Raw genomic sequence first — 14,208 nt, forward strand, 5'->3', positions numbered from 1 at the left:
CTCGATCTGGGCCGATATGAGAGTCTCGTGCGATGGCCGAACCACGGTTCGTGCTCTATTTCCGACATATTGATATATAATCGATGTCCTAGTATCCTTGGTTGTCAACTTGTCAGCACGGGGTTCCCCCGCATAATACCTTTCACGCACGACGTCATCTTCTGTCCAAGCTGGTGGGTCCTGGTTGATCCTGGTTGAGTGGATTGAGAATCGAGAATGAGGCCTGGGGTCAAGCTGTGAGCTCCGGCCGGGGAGAGATGGCCGGCCGCAAAGGGTAAGAACAAAACGGGCGCCCGCGGGCCGCATATCCATTGGATAATGAGTCCCGTATTAGCTGTGCAGCAAGTTCTATCAGACAGGCAGAATTTAGTGGCGGTCTATATGCGTGTCTCTCTGCTATAGAGGCAAATACTAATTCTAAGCTTACTACCTACTTAGTTTATCTCATTTAGAAACTCCTATTCAGCTCTGACCCTAGTCACCGGTCCCCGATATTGATGCTTCGCGTACAGCACATAATAGCCCACAGCCAAGAGCACCACCCCAGAGAAAATCACAATACTCCAATTCATGTCCGCAGCATCGGGGTGGTTGGTGAGAGGGAAGAAACTGAACGTTAGGATGACAACTAGCACAAGGATCGAGATGGTGTCAATGAACGGCGTGGCGCGTCCAAGACTCCACCGTGCCGGAGGGAGATAATCGCCTCTCCATCGTCTGAGACGCACACACGAAATAGAAATCAGGTATGAGGAAAGCAAGGCAGCTGTACCTAGTGACATGATGGCATTGAAAGCGACTGCGGAACCAATGTTGATGAGGGAGAGGAGGGCCACGATAACCATGCTGACGCATAGGGCGTTGAGAGGAACTTTGAGGGTCGGGTGAATCTGATTTTCATATATTAGTCTTCAAAACTTTTGCGTTATCGCACTGTTCTGGGATCAAACAGATCTCGATTCTGGTGGGGCAAAGGAAGTTGTACCTTGGAGAAAAATCCAGCAAACGGCAGGCCTTGGTCACGGGCAAATGCGTAAATCTGTCGAGATGTCGTAGCGACGTTGCTGATGGCAGCACAAAACTGCATGATCATAATCACGACTGTCATCCCGGTGGCTGCGCGGGTCGAGCCAGTGGCGTTCCAGAAGACCTGGATGAAGGCGAATCCGGTCTGACTGGCCATGACTTCTTCAATGTTGCCGAGACAGAACGCAAAGGTGATGATCATGATGAAGCCGGTGATCCCGTTCAGGATTAAAGTGCTAACCATGCTTATGGGGAGGACGCGGGAAGCATCTCGAATTTCTTCGGCTGGAGAGGTTTTAGTAGTTGGCATTGAAACTGAATGCAGTTCCGTTCCTGACAAGGGGCAGGGGCCGCGGCCAGAGAACTTACACATGTGCACTGCAGAGTCGGGACCTAGATGGGACGATTGGATCAGTATGTAAAAGCAGGCGGCCTATTAAGACATCGACATACCGATAAGGGCATAGATCGGGCCTGTCAACCCTACCAAGCACGCAAGCCCCATATTACCCCACGAGCCATTGTCCTCAAACGACCCAAAGACCTCCGAAGCAGGGGCCGTGGGCGACAAAACCCACAGCGGAATCAAGATGCCGAAAAAGCCAAAACAATGCACGATCAGAATAATACCCTCAATGAAAGACAGCTTCTGGGCCAAAAGGGTGTTGAATAAGAGTGCCCCTAGGGCTGCTGCGATCACGATCAGCGTCACATGCCAGGGTTGATAGACATAACTGTCAGGGTAGTTGATCGCGAGTAGGCCGACCAACATGTTGGCGACAGTGTAGCAGCAGCCTGCAATTCCCGTATGCCAGCCCAAAACACACACCCAACCGGTGAGATAGCTGAGAAAGCGTTGCTTGCTGGGAGGTGCGAACTCTGAAACCCAATGATACTGCCCGCCAGATGTTGGAGCCCTGAGGTGGTCAGCAACGATTCACATCCACTTGTATTGAATCACTTACATAGAGGCCATTTCAGCCATCGACAGAATCACGAAGCTGAAGCCTATCACTGCCCCGAGGTAGGTATAAATCATTCCTGCCTTTCCTCCATCTGTGAGGCCGTACGAAGCACCACTGTCCGATCCAGTTAGTCAAGGGTGCAGTGCATGCTACTGGACAAACATACAACAAGACGGCTTCCCAGGTACACATCAAGACTGCGCTGAACCCGACAACGGAAAGAAGTCGAAAGTTTCGCTGATCAAGTTAGACTTCATCAACAGGCTGCATTGACTCAGTTGGTATGCTCACGTTCAATTCCTGTTCTCTGCCTACACGCCACATATCCTTTCGATCCTGTACCGTGCCATCTTTTCTCGTAGCCTTGGAGTTCTCATACTCTCCAGGGGATGAGTACGTGGAAAACTCCGGTGCCTTCTCCGTGGTATTCAACATTATGGCTGCATGCACTGGTGAGAGTATATGAGCCAAAGGTAGGCTGCAGAGAAGAGCGCGCACTTTGAAAGGAGGGGACCCCCCCTACTTAACGTGATCATCGCAGCACGGATTGCCCATGGGCCGGCTAGTCTGGACGTTTCATTGACGGATAAGATTAATATACTGAAATGGTCCATCGGCAGCTAAAAGTTAGGGTTACGAATAATTGATTGTGAGACCTCCACGGGCCAATTTCCCAAAGTGCTCATCCCGCAGTATCCCTGCAAATGCAACGACACTTATGCACACTAAAAACCCCGTCGCTATGTAGATTGACTGTGCCACAAACTCCGCTGCAGGAGGGCACTGCTCAGCACGATTCTGTAAATGGCATAATCAATCTCTTATATCCATCCCTGTTAGTCCGGTTTAAATCAGGCAATGGGGAGACGCACCCTGGTCTGCGCGAATTTTTCCTGGCATATGTTCGACCGGTTCCAGTGGACAAGGATTGAAGACTTTTTGAAACTGTTGTTCAATAGGGGGGTGTCAAATCTCCGATTTTATTAAAAATGGGCCAGTTGCAAATTGACAGAAAGATCTCTGGCTTCTCTCAAACACAAATTGCCACTGCGGCTACAGAAGTATGGATCAGTCGATATGCCACATGCAGCCTATGTGATCTCAGACACAGACCGTCGTGGTCTGGTGGTCGTTGTCGCGACTCTCTTCATGTCCTGGATGGTTCTGGTCAGTCTCTTTCGCATCTACATGCGCTTGACGATCATAGGGCCGTGGGGGCTGGACGACTTGCTGGCAATATTTGCTGCTGTAAGTGGATCGATCATACGCCAAATACTGGAGTGTGCTGTAGATCTGGGATATACTAAACCTGGGTATGTGGGTAGATCTTGGGGATCGCTAATGTCGGGGTGGCGATGGAAGGTGTCGACGAGGGACTGGGAAGCACAGAGAAACACCAAAGCGCATCTCAAACCGAAGTCGCTGAACAGGTATGCTCCACTTGATGGTTCATCACAGACTGAGGCTCGTCGGCTGATTTTCCAACTCGTCTAGGACTTATATGCTGCGAATATACTGTTCCTGGCTGGCCATTGTGCAGCCAAACTGTCCGTTCTCTTTCTCTTGCAACGTCTGGGAAGGGAAAGATCATATCTGAGGGCGTGTCAGGGAGTGATGGTGGGAATTGTTCTGTGGGCGGTGGTATCGATTCTGATCGTTTCTTTGAAATGTCCATTTCGTCACCCGTGGCTCATCGGCCAGTGTGCGAGCATTGTAAGTCCTTGCTCTGTTTGTGAATGACTTCCAAGTTGACGGCAGTCCTAGCTCCCTCGATGGCAAGCCATCACCGTCCTCGATGTCATAACCGAACTTTCGTTGCTTATCCTCAGTTTGTATCTTGTGTGGCCGATTCGTCTAACACGAATGCGTAAGGCTGGTGTTATCGGGGCGTTTGGTACGAGGATCGGGTAGGACTTCTGCACCTTTCAATATCTCCTACCTTGTTCGAAATCAGCTTCTGACCTTCTGTCTTCTAGGATTGTTATCCTTTCCATCGTGCGGCAATCCAAGCTGAACACCATTGCACATACCAGTGACCTCCTTCTCGACATCTCCGACGCAGTCATCCTGACTCAGGTTCTCTTGCATTGCAGTATCATGGCAGCGACACTGCCCTGTCTCAAACCTTTTGTTGTGGCTTTTAACACCGGTTGGGGTCAAGGCACAGTTGGGCAAGATGGTGGTGGTTATTACCATCAGCCCAGTACGGCGTCAGCGACTGGGGAAAGGTCTCATGCTGCTTCAGGGAAAGGAAGATCGGAGACCTCACAGCAGAAAACTCGGGACAGGGTGGCTGTGGATAGTTCGAGTCACCGGAACTCTCAAGAGTGGATCATTCAGGAGACACGAGAATGGTCATTGCGGTATGAGACGATCGAGATGAAGCCAGTGGATTTGAAAAGATAAATGAAGGGTGCTTTGGGTATGTATCGTCTGGTACGGCGGGCTACCACCGAGAATCTCGTAATTAATGCCTGATGTGATATGTGGGTCAGCAGTCTTACTAGCGGTAACACTCGTAAGATATACTCTTTGCAGGCGATGTACAGTGCCTGGCTCCGTGATATAGTCTCGCTGCTGAAAAAAAAAAGAAAGAAAGAAAAAAATTAGCGGCTGGCTCAGTTGTGACTATTTGACCATGATATCAATAGGATATATGGACTGCGACGAGGGCTTTTCTAAAGTGCTCTTGACTGCTCGTGGCTTGCGCCGAACACTTCACTCAAGTACCCTACGATATGTCCCTCTCTCGAAGATCTATAGCAGGTAAGACGTGGGAGAGTGACGACTCTCGAATCAGGACTCTAACTGATTCCATCTCTCAAGGAAGCCTGCAGCTTCTACACAGCGCGAGAATCACGCCATTCCAATGCCAGAAACCGATTGACAAGCGACCTCGCTCATCTCTGACGGCCAGTGGACGCCGCCGGAAAGAAGTCGCCCTTGCGACGCACGATCAACCCCAAAGCTCCACTCAATACGCACTGTCAGTACTCTCAGAAACCTTCGTTCTCTCTTCGCCGGCCCCGTCTGACTGAGTCGCGTCCAGGACCACCCTCGACCAAGTCGCCAATTGGGCCCTCCAGGGCTCCTTGTGGCCCATGACCTTCGGCCTGGCGTGCTGTGCCGTGGAAATGATGCATGCGGCCGGTCCCCGTTACGACATAGAACGCCTGGGGATGCTGTTTAGAGCCTCCCCTCGACAGGCGGATCTCTTGATTGTCGCCGGCACGTTGACGAACAAGATGGCGCCAGCGTTCCGACAGGTCTACGATCAGATGCCCGAGCCACGATTTGTGATCAGTATGGGCAGCTGCGCGAATGGGGGTGGGTATTATCACTATAGTTACTCCGTGGTCCGGGGCTGTGATCGAATCGTTCCAGTGGATGTATATGTACCAGGATGTGAGTGCTGTCTTCCGCGAGCTAGAGGTTCCATGAAAGACTTGCCGATGACTGATAAATTTATAGGCCCGCCAACGGCCGAAGCTTTGTTGTATGGGATTTCCATGGTACAGAAGAAGATTCGGCGTAGGAAAGTGACTCGGATGTGGTATAGACGCTGAGGTCTTGTCAGGTCTCATTCTGGAAACATGTATTTAGTTTCGATTGACAGATTGGTTCAAAAGAGTAAAAAAGACTTAGTCATCACAGTACCAGGTTTTAGTTCTTGCCAGAGTGATTCTTCATGCCACTAATCTTCTCCTTGCTATCACCACCATACCATTACAAACCTGTCGGAAAGTAGACCTCATATAACATAATCGCCTCATGAGTAGTCAAAAAAGGAAGCAGAAGCAGAATTCACACCACGGCTGTCGTCGATGCAAACAGCGAAGTGTCAAGGTCAGGCGTATAGCAGGCCAGCCCAGGTGTCGGAAGATAGCCTCTGCTTACTGTTTCTTGATCATAATGTTTAGTGCGACGAAAAGCGGCCGGCTTGTTCCCATTGCATCAAGCGACAAGAGATCTGCCACTATGCTGCCTCTGGGCCCTGGATCTGGACCCAGCAATCCATGCAGATAGCCCATGCGAGTTCCCTTAAAACATCAGCAGCTGCAGCATCAAAATCGGATCCAACGCTCAATCTACATCCCCCAGACCCTATGACCAGACCGGCAAACCATCAAGATCCTCGCCTGATGGTATCACTACCACCATCACCTCCACTCATCAACACCTCCCTTCATCACCATCCCCTCTTCCTCAACTGGACCACCTCCACCTGCCACTCCATCGCCCGCACCCCGATCGACCGCCGGATCTGGCAAACCGTGATCCCCCAACAAGCCCTCAGATGCCCGTACCTCCTCCACGGCCTCCTCGCCATCTCCTCTCTCCACCTCGCCCTACAGCAACCTATCTCACCTACCCAGCACCACCACACAAGCAGCCTAATAACAGCAGCGGAACACCACCAAAGCGCCGCGATCACGCTCCTCATGCAAGCCCTGCCCAGCACCACCAACAGAAAAACCACCACTTTCGCCCTCTCCTGCCTACTTATAGGCTTCGCATTCGCCTTTCCCCTCGCAACCGCAAAACCCACCTCCCCAGGCCACCCCACTATCAAACACAACCAGAACCACAACCCAAACCCCCTGGACGACCTCCTCAACATCTTCACGCACATCCGCAAAATGATGGCCTTCTCCACGCCGACGATCCCGCACCTCCGCACAACCGAGATGGGGGATCTTCTCCACCTCCGCCTCAACCACAACGACCCTAATCTGCCCCCAGCCTTATCCCAACCCTCCCACCAAGCAATCACAACCCTCCTGCAGCACCTCCACAACAGTTCCCCTACCTCCTCCAACTCCGAGGAATACCCAATCTACCAAACAACCATCACCCATCTCGCCCACCTCCTCGCCGAGCGCGACGACGACACCCCCAGAGACCTCGTCTCCGCCAGCTTCCTCTGGATCTGTTCCCTGCCGACCGGGTTCCTCGACCTCCTACGGCGCCGCCGGCCGCTGGCGCTGGTTATTCTGGCGCATTACTGCGTGGTGCTGCATGCGCTGCGGCAGCGGTGGTGGATTGCCGGGTGGGGGCGGCAGGTGTTTCAGACGGTGTATGACATCCTAGAGGGTGAGGAGGAAGAGTGGAGGGTGACTTTGGGGTGGGCTTGCAGGGAAATTGAGGAGGGAGGAAGGAAGTAGTACTATACGCTGAGCTTACTCATAGCTAAAGAGGATGGTCGGGTTGTTCTTCCGAAGCCATCCGGCCATATAACACTGTTACTGTGCTGTACAGTACATACACATACTGATAGTACTGACAACAGTCCCTCCCCGCCACTAATCCCCAAAATCTACTGAGTAGAATCTACCGCCTCAGCCCGCAGAACCACCACCCCGTCCACCGCCCGCAGTTGCTCGATTGCTTTCTCGGAGAGACTAACCTCGGGGAAACAGGGATAAGCAACCCCGTAACATGTGATCCTTCTCCTCCCACCTTCCATAGACTCAGCAATATTGAGGCAGAAACCACTTACGTCAAGAAGTTGGTCGGGGGGATATTCCGCGTACTAGCCCAGACGTCCGAGCCGGTGTCTTCGAGGATAATCCTGCGGGTTGTTTTGTTGTTAAGAACACTGGAGAAGTAGGTGAAGGTCATCTACTGCCACAAGCAGACAGCCTTACCGCGTCACCTGATCGCGGATCTCCGCCGTGCCGAATCCCATGTCATCGGCGTAGCGGAATTGGACGGACTGGCGCGGGGTTTTAGTATGCTGTGCGGTACCAAGAATCCGGCAGGGACTAGGCTTTACTTACCATGCTTCTGCTGGACATCTCGAATGAGGATTCTGTGGGGCTGTTGATGGGGCTCGAATGAGGTAGATGGTGTTTGTGGGTTGTGAAGGTAGAGTGCAGTGGAGGTTTCAATTGTTGGTGGTTGCTGTTCCGAGGCTAAAAGTGATGAATATACGATGATCCATGATCGGCGTGGGAATTACTACTTTGGGGGATCAAGCGCTTGCATTTATCTCTATTCACATTTATGTACATAGTTGGTATGCCCACTGTTCCCACACTTCTTCGGGACAAAGTCTATCGGTAGTCTGCCCCGTCGACTAAGGTAGTCGACAAGTTGTGTAGCACTACCTAGTACCATGGAATAACCCCCGGATGAATGCAGACCAGGTCCAATATCCGCTCCTACTTACGGCACATACAAGTCATATCCCACAAGGCTGAATACCTAGAATTGCGTACGCATCAAACAACATAAAGTACATATATATGTGCAGAGCTATCTCATAGCTAGATTGTCATCTCATCATATCATCCATCTATACAAAATGCCATCCATCCTTCCCTGAAACATGCAATTTCGGGTTCGCCAAATCCAACCCAAACGCACTGGCCCAATTTTATAACACCAAGCTAAGCACCGATCTGTCTTCTTCTCATGCCAACCTGCAGCCCAAGAGGCTTACGGAGGAAGCCCTCACGGCTCTCCATGGGTCCATCCTGCTGCATCTCGAACTCGAACAGGCGGAACACGGTGCCACAGATAACAAGCAACTCCATTTCAGCAACGTTGCGACCAACGCAGGCACGGGGACCGGTGCTGAAGGGAATGAACGCGGCCTTCTGGCGGGCAGTGAGACGAGCAGGGTCCCAACGCGCGGGGACAAAGTCGTCGGCGTCGGGGCCCCAAATCTCCTTGGAGTGGTGAATAGTGTAACTCGGCACAGAGACGATGTCACCGGGGTAGAAGGTGTGGCCGGAGATAGTGACGGGAGGGTTGCCAGCGGGAATTTCACGGGGAAGACCCATGGCCGACGTGCTGTGGATACGCATGGTTTCCCAGATAACCCATTGCAGGCTGTGCGATAGTCAGGAACTGCGAACGACAGAAATAAAAGGGAAGGAAACATACTAAGGAATCTCCTTGACCATGACGTAGGTCGGCACCTCGATGTCCTTGGGAATAGCCTCATCGAGAACCTTGTGGAGCTTCTCAATCACACCAGGAGTGCGCATGCACCAGTATAGAATGGCGCAGGAGGTGTTGGAGGTAGTATCGGAACCGGCAATCAACTGGGTCAGGGCCTCGGCAGTCAACTCCTCACGACCAAGCTTGTTACCATTTCCATCCTTTCCTTCCATGAGACGAGCAAGGAGGTCCACACGAGTGTTGTTGGCCATCACCTCGGGACGCAGACGCTCGTTGACTCGAGCGACAGCAATACCAGCCAAGTTCTCGATAGCTTCCATACCATCCCTGAAGAACCGGTCGGGAATGTACTTGGCAAACGGCTTCAGCGCGGGGTAACAGCCGAGGGTGGCGGAGACTTCACCACGGCGGTTGAGCACCTCAACAGCCTGGACATAGGAAGGAGGAGAATCCGGGGTCTTGCGCATCTCAGCGATATCCTGCTCCTTCTCAAGCATACCAAAGGGAGCACCGAAAGCAAGATCTCCGATAATATCGAAAGCCAGAAAGTTGAACCAGTTGAGAGCATCGAGGCTAGCGTAGCCGGTGCGGGGGTCGCGCCGGGTGTTGGCCATGTCCGTCCACTTCTGCACAAAGAGCTCGATGTTGCCGTGGATGTACTGCTCGAACTGGCCGATAGACTTCATACTGAAGGTGTGCGACACGGTCTTGCGCTTGCGGGTGTGCTCCGCACGGTCACGGGTGTTGAACAGACCGCGACGAATGGAAACAAAGGCATCGTAAAAGTCCCTAAACCACTTCCGTGAGCCAGCTTCCATGAAGATCATGTTTCAGACAACGTACGCCTTCAAGAAACCATTTCCGTGACCGTAGACAGCCTGGATCGCGTTGTCATCGGCGATGGAGACATGGCGGGGCGCGATGCGGACGAGTTTGCCATAGCGTTTGTGGGCATCATCGACAACGAGAAACCGAGATCCGCGACGGGTTTGAAGGAGGAGCCAGAAGTTGGAGAAGGCAGCGAAGCCAGGAGAAGGGATATCACGTAGACGCCAGACTTGCAAGTAGGGGAGAAGATAATAGACGGCCACCAAGCCCAGGAAAAGATAAGGGGTGGCCTGCAGCGAGAGCAAGTCGGCAATCATGACGGCCGACCGGTCTGATTGGATATTCGACGAAAATCCGGGGTAATAGAGTGAACTGAAGGGGGAGGGGACTGACAGTTAGTCTAATTGCTAACAGGGGAAGAAAAGTGGGAAAGTGAGGAGGAACGACAGCCGATCTCAACTGCCGAAGGAACGGAATGGGAATCCCTCGGCGGAACTTCCAGCAATCATATGTGCACAGGCTCACTTACAGCACAAAGACTCCAGGTATTGACCCTGATCAGCAGATAAAAACTTATAGAAGAAGCATCCACGAATCGAAGATAATAAGGAAGGACTGAAGTGTTGATCAGTGGTGTTGACAGATAATGGACAGAGGGTTGACCGAAGGGTGTGGGATTTAAAAGGGAAAAGAGGGACAGCTTTCCCCGAGGCTATCACATCCAGCCGGGAGATAAATCGGGAGTGACAGCCCAGACTCGACTACCGTGGCTGCCTCTCCCCAGCCGATCTCCCACCCCGACTCTACATCTTCTCCCCGCCTAACCTCTCGGGTATCACGGTTATTCCTTTGTGGGGGAACAGGATCAGCCCCCCATTAATTGTCGATCCAGGGATAGATTTGGAGTCTATTTCATGCGCTTGGGGTGCACGAGCCAGTCAGAATTGAGATAAACCGTCCGTCTCCCAAGAGAACTCTACCAATGAGATCGAGCTCGTTGCATATTGCTTCATTGGGACTTTGTGTCTTACACTTTGGAAACCTTATGTACAGAAATTATGTATACCTCTGCTACACTAGGTCACCACCGGTCGCCTTTGACCTGGTACAAACCACTCTTCCGTTTCTCCGCCTCCCATCGCTCAACCCACGCCTTCATACGCTCACGACTCTTCTGACTGCCCACATTCACCGTTGGGATGACCCGTCCAATCCGAAGGGCGCAGCAGAACATGGTCAATTCCCGGAACGAGCTGTGCTCGCTATACGGCACCCCAAAACAGGCACTTTCCCGCGTGCTGCCCCGTTGGGGCACGAGGTCGCGTGCCGAGAACGGTGTCTGCCAATGTGCCGAGTGAAGCACCGTCGACACAGGAGGGTTATCCAGCACGCGGCCCGCGGGCGGCCGGTACGTCCAGCCGGTCGGTCGAAAGCCCACCACTTTCGTGAAGTGCGGCTTCAACGTGTCCAGGTAGTCAGCCAGCGTCTCCGCTCGGATCTCAAACAAGGTCTGCATATGCACCTGGGCCTCGCGTGGGTTATCCGTCAACAGCGCTGACAGCTCTGGGTCCTCCAGGCACGCGCAGATCCGCTGTTTGGCTGGAGTGGCGAAGATCTTGCTCTGCAGAGCGCGCGCGACTCCCAGACAGATCCGTTCTTTCCCAATGCTATAAGTCCCGATCACCACCAGCAATCGGCCACTTGAGTTCGATGTTGAAGACTGCGACCCGGAAGAGCCTGTCACCTTGGAAACGAACTTGCTCATCAACCCTCCCCCGATCCCAGGAGAGCGGCCGGACGAGCCAAAGGCAAGCCCGTTGCTTTTCTGCTGCCCCTCGTTCAGCTCCACGCAAAGATCGGCACAAGCCTGTATGACATCTTCCTGGCTTGGAAAGGCATATTTGGGGCTCAAATACGTGGTGTCTAGGTAGCAAGCATCTATGTGTTGCTGACGACGCTGACCCGTGGTGAGATCGACAACCTCCGGGCGCAAGAGTGCATGCTGCACATGGAGCGGCGAGGCGCGGAAATCTCCGCAATGAAGCACCCGATGCGTCCGTTTCGATGGGCCAGATCCCATGGTCTTCTCAAAGAGAAAGATGGCACTTCCTGGACAATGGTTCGCTTCGATGATTGTCACATGTGCGCCCCCCGTGCCAGGGATCTCCGTCTTCTTCTCGAATTCGAGTGGCACCAACCATTTACGATTGACCTTCAACTGCTGGCACACTAGGTTGGCCGTCGCGCGACTGCAGTATATAGGACCGTGTCGCCATGAACCCGTGAGGCCAATGTAGTGGTCACTATGAAAGTGACTCAGAAAGTAGGCATTGCAGCCTTCGACAGCACCATAGCGAAACGCGTCCACGCATATAGAGAATCCGGGCATGATCTTGTAGAATGGACAGGTCCGTTGGTATGCCTGCTTGCCTCTGGATGCCACTTCATTGGCCGCCGCTGCGGCCCAGGCGCTGTCCTCCGCGTTTCCAGCCATGAGCTTGGAAAAAGCAGACCTCGCTGCAGTCCCGCCGGAAGTGTAAGGATCACGTTGAGCGGGGCGAGCAATCGCCGCCCGGTCCAATCGAGCCAGTGCTTTCGATGGAGGTTCAGGTTCAAGTTTGATTTCGGGATCCGGATCGATCTCAGGCTCAGACTTGATCCCGGGCTCGAACTTGCCTGTAGAATCAGATCTTGGCTGTATTGTACTAGGCTTGCCATCTAAGCAGTCATTGACGTGCACCGAGACATCCTGAACAGAAGACCATTACCACACTATCCATGCAATTCGTAATCGGAAAAACTTACAGCTTCATTCAGACCAGTCAAACTAGTTTGACAGATCGGACAAATGGGCACTTCGCAACCAAACGTATTTCCGTCGTCATCCGGGCCATTACTATAATCCTCCAATCCAATCAACACCTCCCTCTCTTGGTTATTATGTCCATCGTCATCATCATCATCATCATCAAAGGCATCTAAGAAATTTTCTTCCCCTCGGAACTCGTCTTCCATATCGTCAAAATTCGTATCTTCATCAGGTTCGGTGTAACTCGTGGTTTCTCTTACCAAGGATGGTGGTGTCTCAACAGCGGGCGTCGGTCGTGTTTTGGCTGACGGATCTGCTTCCTCGGCGTTGACGGGCGATTCCGTGGCAATGGCAATGGGCTTATCTATCAATGCGACCGATGGCCCATCCGCGTAATCACGGAACTTCTCCAGATCTTCCTCCTCCTCGCTATCAGATTCATCGATGAAGGGACCACTGAGGTGACGGGATTTCTTCGCGGGCGCCGCTACCGGCGTAGCGTCGGCATCATCGGACGGCTTCGCTCGTGCTGCTGCTGCGTCATCGCCCGCGGACGGGGAATCAAGTTTGCGTTTCTTGACGCCGGAGGATCCGTTCTCGTTGTAGCGGGCTTCCTCGATCGCCGCTGTCGCTGGCGCCGGCGTTTCCGGCTCGCCTTCCCAGATATCGTCCGGAGTCCTCGACCGTGCTGTCCGTTGCGGCTCGGGGGGTGCGTAGGTCGCGGATCGGGTCCGGTTCTTGTCCTCGAGAAACAGATCACCTGCGCCGTTGCTGGCTGTAGAGCTCCCTTGTCTGCGCAGCGTCGGTGTGCTGCCGTGGCCATTGCTGGTCGGCCGGGCGGTTTTGGTGGCAAATTGAGTGATCCGAGGTTGGGTGGAGGTGGCTTTGGGCGGTCCATCGGCTTTTTGGAAGAAGTTCAGCAGACTGCCGTTGCGCTTCGCGGGGGTCTGAGATTTGGCGCTGAAGGGGACCTTGGCTGGCGTTGAGCCTTTTCTGGTGGCGGATCCTGCCATACTGCGGTCGGTCCCTCGGAGATGCGGGAGGGTCTATCGGGAGGGAGGTGTGGTAAGGTTATTGAGTCGAGGATAGGTCAATTAGCATGTTCGTATATCCGAGGTATGGGGGAGAGTATAGATTAAGGTATATATGACGATCTGTTGCATTATCTAGCAAACCGGAATAAATGTAGGTTGAAGTTCAAGGACGGAAAGCGGAAGACGGAGGCGCGGCGCGGCGGGATTTCGTCCTCGACGATTTTCGCGACACGAAGTCACGTGTATCCAACCCATTAAAGGATGGCTTAACACTGTCTCAATGATATCAATCGTGGTTGGACCGAAAATTGATAATTATAGCTAGATTCATGCCTGACTATATATAGACATGCTTAGATCTAATTGTGCACCTTTTCAAATCAGAGCAGCTCAATTAGTACAAGAATTTCTTAATCTACAATTGCCGCCCTTTGGTCATGTCCTAATGTCAGTCATGCGGGGTCATCCTCCCTGCTGTGCATAAAACAGACGTTATGTATGCACTTCTACTTTAGTCCTGCATAACCAAGGTCACCGTTCCTAGTCGGAGAATGACCGTCAAGTATGCTAGAAATTGAGGTTGGAGGGATTCAGTCGAATATAGATATCGACTTGCGACTTGATCGAGAAAGTCATG

The 14,208-nt window shown here is 52.6% G+C and overlaps 7 protein-coding genes across 7 annotated transcripts; 3 read left to right on the forward strand and 4 right to left on the reverse strand.

Annotated features, from left to right (window-relative positions):
• Nucleotides 1-374: 374 nt before the first annotated feature.
• Nucleotides 375-2,539, reverse strand: BO82DRAFT_316479 (amino acid transporter). Its single transcript, XM_025632583.1, has 7 exons — nt 2,283-2,539; nt 2,158-2,228; nt 1,992-2,105; nt 1,480-1,943; nt 1,396-1,419; nt 986-1,311; nt 375-890 (listed from the first exon to the last, which is right to left on the reverse strand). Exons 1-7 carry the CDS (start codon nt 2,424-2,426, stop codon nt 459-461), a joined length of 1,575 nt encoding a protein of 524 aa, XP_025489000.1. The 5' UTR covers nt 2,427-2,539; the 3' UTR covers nt 375-458.
• Nucleotides 2,540-3,068: 529 nt separating this feature from the next.
• BO82DRAFT_290394 (uncharacterized protein) lies at nt 3,069-4,397 on the forward strand (the record flags this gene model as incomplete). Its single annotated transcript, XM_025631686.1, has 5 exons — nt 3,069-3,239; nt 3,317-3,421; nt 3,486-3,719; nt 3,756-3,898; nt 3,968-4,397. The coding sequence occupies 5 exons, from the start codon at nt 3,069-3,071 to the stop codon at nt 4,395-4,397; spliced, it is 1,083 nt and encodes a 360-aa protein (XP_025489001.1).
• Nucleotides 4,398-4,488: 91 nt separating this feature from the next.
• On the forward strand, nt 4,489-5,622 carry BO82DRAFT_356980 (NuoB/complex I 20 kDa subunit family protein). The gene is made up of 3 exons (XM_025635886.1): nt 4,489-4,977; nt 5,041-5,396; nt 5,463-5,622. The coding sequence occupies exons 1-3, from the start codon at nt 4,730-4,732 to the stop codon at nt 5,555-5,557; spliced, it is 699 nt and encodes a 232-aa protein (XP_025489002.1). The 5' UTR covers nt 4,489-4,729; the 3' UTR covers nt 5,558-5,622.
• A 140-nt stretch (nt 5,623-5,762) lies between these two features.
• Nucleotides 5,763-7,187, forward strand: BO82DRAFT_341731 (Zn(II)2Cys6 transcription factor domain-containing protein; the record flags this gene model as incomplete). Its single annotated transcript, XM_025633560.1, has 2 exons — nt 5,763-5,837; nt 5,912-7,187. 2 exons carry the CDS (start codon nt 5,763-5,765, stop codon nt 7,154-7,156), a joined length of 1,320 nt encoding a protein of 439 aa, XP_025489003.1. The 3' UTR covers nt 7,157-7,187.
• Nucleotides 7,188-7,308: 121 nt separating this feature from the next.
• Nucleotides 7,309-7,899, reverse strand: BO82DRAFT_434670 (uncharacterized protein; the record flags this gene model as incomplete). The annotated part of the gene is made up of 4 exons (XM_025640960.1): nt 7,772-7,899; nt 7,640-7,707; nt 7,492-7,563; nt 7,309-7,393 (listed from the first exon to the last, which is right to left on the reverse strand). The coding sequence occupies exons 1-4, from the start codon at nt 7,787-7,789 to the stop codon at nt 7,309-7,311; spliced, it is 243 nt and encodes an 80-aa protein (XP_025489004.1). The 5' UTR covers nt 7,790-7,899.
• Nucleotides 7,900-8,198: 299 nt separating this feature from the next.
• BO82DRAFT_356982 (cytochrome P450) lies at nt 8,199-10,344 on the reverse strand. The gene is made up of 3 exons (XM_025635887.1): nt 9,744-10,344; nt 8,883-9,689; nt 8,199-8,828 (listed from the first exon to the last, which is right to left on the reverse strand). The coding sequence occupies exons 1-3, from the start codon at nt 10,043-10,045 to the stop codon at nt 8,384-8,386; spliced, it is 1,554 nt and encodes a 517-aa protein (XP_025489005.1). The 5' UTR covers nt 10,046-10,344; the 3' UTR covers nt 8,199-8,383.
• Nucleotides 10,345-10,724: 380 nt separating this feature from the next.
• Nucleotides 10,725-13,722, reverse strand: BO82DRAFT_394336 (DNA cross-link repair protein PSO2). The gene is made up of 2 exons (XM_025638732.1): nt 12,534-13,722; nt 10,725-12,477 (listed from the first exon to the last, which is right to left on the reverse strand). The coding sequence occupies exons 1-2, from the start codon at nt 13,548-13,550 to the stop codon at nt 10,810-10,812; spliced, it is 2,685 nt and encodes an 894-aa protein (XP_025489006.1). The 5' UTR covers nt 13,551-13,722; the 3' UTR covers nt 10,725-10,809.
• Between the last annotated feature and the right edge of the window lie 486 nt (nt 13,723-14,208).

Source organism: Aspergillus uvarum (assembly GCF_003184745.1).
Source record: "Aspergillus uvarum CBS 121591 unplaced genomic scaffold BO82scaffold_52, whole genome shotgun sequence".
Classification (NCBI taxonomy): domain Eukaryota; kingdom Fungi; phylum Ascomycota; class Eurotiomycetes; order Eurotiales; family Aspergillaceae; genus Aspergillus; species Aspergillus uvarum.

Excerpts from the sequence above, each read along its gene's own strand:
- BO82DRAFT_394336 (XM_025638732.1), bottom strand. The coding sequence starts at position 13,550 with ATGGCAGGATCCGCCACCAGAAAAGGCTCAACGCCAGCCAAGGTCCCC. Across the intron at positions 12,478-12,533 it reads TGACTGGTCTGAATGAAGCT|GATGTCTCGGTGCACGTCAA; the intron begins GTAAGTTTTTCC and ends TCTTCTGTTCAG.
- BO82DRAFT_356982 (XM_025635887.1), bottom strand. The coding sequence starts at position 10,045 with ATGATTGCCGACTTGCTCTCGCTGCAGGCCACCCCTTATCTTTTCCTG. Across the intron at positions 9,690-9,743 it reads GGAAATGGTTTCTTGAAGGC|GGACTTTTACGATGCCTTTG; the intron begins GTACGTTGTCTG and ends GAAGTGGTTTAG. Across the intron at positions 8,829-8,882 it reads ATGGTCAAGGAGATTCCTTA|CCTGCAATGGGTTATCTGGG; the intron begins GTATGTTTCCTT and ends ACTATCGCACAG.
- BO82DRAFT_356980 (XM_025635886.1), top strand. The coding sequence starts at position 4,730 with ATGTCCCTCTCTCGAAGATCTATAGCAGGTAAGACGTGGGAGAGTGAC. Across the intron at positions 4,978-5,040 it reads AGCTCCACTCAATACGCACT|GACCACCCTCGACCAAGTCG; the intron begins GTCAGTACTCTC and ends AGTCGCGTCCAG. Across the intron at positions 5,397-5,462 it reads GGATGTATATGTACCAGGAT|GCCCGCCAACGGCCGAAGCT; the intron begins GTGAGTGCTGTC and ends ATAAATTTATAG.
- BO82DRAFT_316479 (XM_025632583.1), bottom strand. The coding sequence starts at position 2,426 with ATGTTGAATACCACGGAGAAGGCACCGGAGTTTTCCACGTACTCATCC. Across the intron at positions 1,944-1,991 it reads ATGGCTGAAATGGCCTCTAT|GGCTCCAACATCTGGCGGGC; the intron begins GTAAGTGATTCA and ends TGACCACCTCAG. Across the intron at positions 1,312-1,395 it reads CGACTCTGCAGTGCACATGT|CCGAAGAAATTCGAGATGCT; the intron begins GTAAGTTCTCTG and ends AAACCTCTCCAG.